The following is a 5,399-nucleotide window of genomic DNA, read 5'->3' as shown; positions in this document are numbered from 1 at the left end:
AAGTTTTTTGTGTTTAATAGGCATACTTTGATTTGGGTTAAAGTGTTCGATAGATAATGAGCTTAGTTAAAGTGTTAAAATGGAAATTGAAACCAAATTTAAGTGACCGAATAGTTATTTGGTCAAGATAGTACTATATTTGTGTTGGTTTAAAATTGAACTAAATCCAACCAGGAACACATGGCGTAAAAGAAAGAGGCCATCTTTCACCCGTCTACTCAAGTAACGTCACTCTCCACATATAAAAACGCACACGATAAAGTTGAAACCTCACACTCGGTATTTGTATTACTATCATCTCCTCCGCTACAGAGTTGAATTCGAAAACATCGAGCAATTTCCAAATGGCACTTCGAACCGTAATGACCAAAAGGACCTTCGCCGGATGTCTAGGGTTCCGGCAACAACTTCGCGGCGTACAGACTTTCTCTCTCCCCGATCTCCCTTACGATTATGGCGCCTTAGAACCTGCTATTAGCGGTGAGATCATGCAGATTCATCACCAGAAACATCATCAGACTTATATTACAAATTACAATAAGGCCCTTGAACAGCTCCATGATGCTATTACTAAGAGTGATTCTCTTACCGTTGCTAAATTGCAGAGTGCTATCAAGTTCAATGGCGGAGGTAGGTCATTTCTCTCTCTTTGTTAAAATATTGCTTGAGGAATTGTTCTGCTATTTGTAATACTCCATACATCCCAATTTATGTGTTCTTTTTAAAGTCTGTTTTTAGTTTGTTAGGAAAAATGATACCTTTCTATATTTAGAAACAATTTTAATTTTTTTTCTTTTCATTTTACCCTTAATTGACATGATTTATAGCTATACAAATTATCTATAACTTCTTTTAGACCACAAGTTTTGAAAGTTTGTATTTCTTCCTCCCTTGCCCTGTCAAACAATATCACATATGTTCGGATGGTGTAACATTTTCCACAATTCAAGGAAAACATTTTCTAGGAAAACACTTTTGGCCATACCAATTCGTGAATTGCTGATATTATTCTCCAATGACCTGCTTCGATTTGTAGGTTCACTAAGATTTCTTTTTATGCTCATAGTTCCGGTGGGTATGTTTCTTGAAATATGATGATTTGGTTGCTATTTTATTAACTATGTTTATGTGAGCTTCGCAAAGCATAGGTTATCGGCAAAAAGTAGGATGGTTAAGTTAGGTTGATTGGCCAGTATAAAAATAGTCTAGCTGTGAGGAATTGTGTGGATGCTGAATCTGAATTCATATAGCCGACCCCAACATGTTTTGGCTTGAGGCATAGTTGTTCTTGTTGATTGAAATATAGTTGATTAATTGTATTGGTTGGGTGGTGTTGTGTAAATTTGCCAGAGTTGTTCACATTGTACTGGGAAATGAGGGATTGAAGTTGTGAAGAAATATGACAAAGTGGAAGTTGGATGGTTTTGAATGGAATGGTGGATTAACTGGGAAAAATTGATTGTATCATGATTTGGTGTCGTTTGACCCGTTTATGTCAATTTATAGATTTTTTTTAAGAATCTGCTTGGATGATTGTGAAATCAACTCTAACCAAACCTGTAATGTCAATTGAGTACCTAAAATGGTTGTTTTTCTTCCTGGAGGAGGGACTCACAAAAATAATTAGATTTTCCAATCATTTTAGTTTCTTTTATGTATAAAAGCAATTATGTTATCCCAAAAAAAAGTACGAGTTGGCGTGAATTCTTTAACTATAATATCAACTTGAATTGTTGATCAGCCTGGATCTGCCTTGGATTTGTCAACCCTGCTTATTTTCATACTTCCATGACAACAAGCAGTATAATCTGTGTTCATGTCCTGGTGAAGCCATTTCATGCGTCATGCTATCACTTGTCAAAAGTATATTGCTCTTTTCTCGATGAGTAAAATTATATTGCTCTTTTAATCAAGTTAATTTTCTTAGGTTTACTTTAATGCAGGTCATATTAATCACTCAGTTTTCTGGAAGAACCTTGCCCCAATTCGCGTAAGCTTACTTCGTCATGTAGTTTTATCATTCAACTTTGCAGGGAAATAACTTAAAAGCTAAATCATATTGCAGGAAGGTGGTGGTGAGCCTCCGAAGGGTTCTCTTGGCTCGGTCATAGACACTAACTTTGGCTCTCTTGAAGCTTTAATACAAAAGATGAATGCAGAAGGTGCAGCTTTACAGGGTTCTGGTTGGGTGGTAAGTCTGCACTTTTTGTTTCTTCCATAGGATTGTATACTTCGATATTGGTTCTTCAGCGGTGAGTGTTTGGTCTCTAAGATTCTGATTTTGTGTCATGCCTTCTGTTTCTTCTTTGCATTTTCTTTATGCATGCAGTGGCTTGCTTTGGACAAAGAGCTGAAGCGCCTAGCGATTGAAACCACCTCAAATCAGGTAACTTATCCTCGCTTTAGTTTTTTGATATTGTAATTTATCCTTGCTTTAGTTTATTGATATTGTAATTTATCCTTGCTTTAGTTTTTTGATATTGTAATTTATCCTTGCGTTATAGTAAACTCTTTGATAGTGAGCTTCCTCTTTAATAATTGAAGCTGATTTTGCCTAGTTTATTCATATTTCTCCGCTTCTGTTGCCACTCAATGATTATGTAATAATAGTCGACAAAAAGGGAAACGATAAGGGCACAAGACTGTTAATCTTTGTGCTGTTTCAAGTTTATTAACCTGCACTCATAACTGTCTACCTTGTCACTCATGATTAGTTGCTCTATAGTAAAAAGGTTGCTATATGTTTCCAATATTCTCATTGGATTTTCTATTCTCAGATCTGTCTGGTAGGTGGTTTTCCTTTTTCTTTTTGTAAAGAAGAAAGATGGCTCTATGCGGATGTGTATAGATTATCGGTAGTTGAACAAAGCCACTATCAAAAAAACTCAAAATCATTACATTGCACATATTACTGTTAACCAAATAAAATGTCAGCATCTATATTGGTTAATGTGTACAGACTCAAACCCTCTTTCAAAACATCGGCCTCCTCCTACCTATTCCCTAGAATGCATAATTAATTGGTTCCCCGTAGAGATTTCAGTCATTTCTTAATCCTCTGTCCAGCTTTTGAGTGCTCCTCATTGTTCTTTGGATCACCAATTGTATACCAAAAGAGGTTTAAGACAAGCCCCAGACCTGTCGACTATAATCACAGTGCAAAAACAGATGTGATGGAGCTCTGCAACAACTTGAAAACAAGTAGCATCTATTGCATATGTCCATACCCCTTGTTTGTGGACTATCTTGAGTGAAACATGTTCATTTACTGTTATCCTAGCAAACAGGAACGTTTTGCTGGAGCTTTACCTTTTCAAATAATTTTCCATGTGGCTGTACCTCCTCCGTTATTAAATTGATACTCATAACAAAACATAATTGTGAATTTTCCAACTTTCCCTGCCTTCCATATAAAAGAGTCAGATCCTAACTCCCTGAGGCCTCCATTTGAGTTTAGTGAAATTATGTAAATTGGTTTCTTTTACTATTTGTTTTTTTTTATCACATTGATATGCCAGTATTCTGCACCATGAGGCGTTTATGCACTGATTGAGTCTTTGATTTTTTATATTCCATGTCAATTGTTTACATGATAGGACTGCATAAGAAAGTAAATGTTTCTCGACATATTGATTGATGCCAGTCAAGGTTGCATGTGATAGTATCTCCTTTTCTGCAGGATCCTTTGGTTACTAAAGGACCAAACTTGGTTCCTCTATTGGGCATTGATGTTTGGGAACATGCATACTACTTGCAGGTATAATTACTATGTTGTGTAGCCTAAACATGATTTTTGATATGATAACGTTTCATGTGATGCAATTAATTTCCCCAATGTTTTCAAATGAATATTTTGCCTCTTTTCTTCTTCAAGGTTAGAAACTAGATGCTCTTGATGCTAATATATTGAATAAAGTTCAGAAAACACAGAAGCTTGATGTGCAGAATTCATTATATTGTTATTTAGGTCTCCAGTGCACCCTTTCACGTGAAGGTCTCCTTTTCTGTTTTCCTTCCCCGGTTGAGCCAAATACGTGGAATTATTTTTAGTAACGGGTGACAGTAAAACTGGATTGTAGGAACCATTGCTTTCTTATATTCTATATTGAATTGCGCGTACCACTTAATCTAAGAGTTTAAGTCAGATTTGATGCTTTTATACGTTATCACAGTCTGCAACAAATGCGTTGAAGATGTAGCTGCTTTGTAGTATCTCCTATGCACATGCATGTTTCTCTGAAGCCATTACATGTGTATTCTGGACTGGCTAATTCGATTGCTGGTGTTCTTGTGATCAAGAGTTATCTAACGGCTTGCTTTTGCTCTTCATAATGCAGTACAAAAATGTGAGACCAGATTACCTAAAGAACATATGGAAAGTTATGAACTGGAAATATGCTGCTGAAGTTTATGAGAAGGAATGCTCTTGAATAGAGATATATGGCGCGATACACCGATACAGAGGACATGGCCCGAGGACATGGCCCGTGTTCGTATAAATTTTGACTGGGAATTTAGTGCTTATGTAGTCGCTGGTTGATGTACTGTGTAGAAACTGAATAAGCTCCTTTGGTTACTAGTTTTGCACCACGCTCTCTGCAGCTGGTCATCCAATTACAATAATATGAGCGAATGAATGTCGGATATATGCATCATTATGGACGTCTTATTATCACATTCTATTAACTTAAGCATCAAAGCATAAATCTGGGCACGGCATGTTTTGATGTGTTTACTTATCAATAGCACTAAAAGACGAGTAATTAGCTCGCTGTTATACTTAAAAGCGAGTTCAATCACATTGGTTCTACTATAGCGAGTTTTTCCCCCAAAAAACAAAATGCAACCACTTTGTTTTCTTGTGAAAAAGCAGTGGTGCATAAGATTTTGAGGGACAAAGTCTGTTTCATCAGTATCTCCTAGAATTTAGATAACACTAAAGTCATGGCGAAGAGACGAGTATTGGTCACTAGAGTGTTTTCTATGGACTTGTAAAATTTTAGGCCTATCGGAGTTAGTCAATTTTTTTTTTTGCAAAATCAGCATGTACTAATACACGCGAAAAAGTAAATATAATAATAAACTCATATTGCATGACCTGAAACGCCATAAAATAAGTTTGAAAGTCATGTGGATATAATTATAAATTCGTGTTGCATGACCCTGAAACTCCTTAAAGTGAACCAAAAAATTATAGAAAAGCAATGTGTCACTATGCCGTTTTCTATGGACTAACGAAACTTCAGGCAAATCGGAGTCCGTAAAAAAAATCTACAAAATCAGCATGTACTGCTACACATATAAATGTGGATATAATTATAAATTCGTATTGCATGATCGTGGAATACCACAAAATGAACTCAAAAGTCATGGCGAAGAAGCAATAAGTGTTGGTTACT

At 36.1% G+C, this 5,399-nt stretch overlaps 1 protein-coding gene across 1 annotated transcript; it reads left to right on the top strand.

Moving 5' to 3' along the window:
• The first annotated feature begins 228 nt into the window (after positions 1-228).
• Positions 229-4,654, top strand: LOC107803567 (superoxide dismutase [Mn], mitochondrial). Its single transcript, XM_016627309.2, has 6 exons — positions 229-630; positions 1,944-1,990; positions 2,066-2,191; positions 2,330-2,386; positions 3,680-3,757; positions 4,338-4,654. The coding sequence occupies exons 1-6, from the start codon at positions 345-347 to the stop codon at positions 4,428-4,430; spliced, it is 687 nt and encodes a 228-aa protein (XP_016482795.1). The 5' UTR covers positions 229-344; the 3' UTR covers positions 4,431-4,654.
• Positions 4,655-5,399: the final 745 nt, after the last annotated feature.

Source organism: Nicotiana tabacum, chromosome 13, assembly GCF_000715075.1.
Source record: "Nicotiana tabacum cultivar K326 chromosome 13, ASM71507v2, whole genome shotgun sequence".
Lineage (NCBI taxonomy): Eukaryota > Viridiplantae > Streptophyta > Magnoliopsida > Solanales > Solanaceae > Nicotiana > Nicotiana tabacum.
The sequence above is the reverse complement of the archived record's forward strand: the minus strand, read 5'-3'. Positions and strand labels throughout refer to the sequence as shown.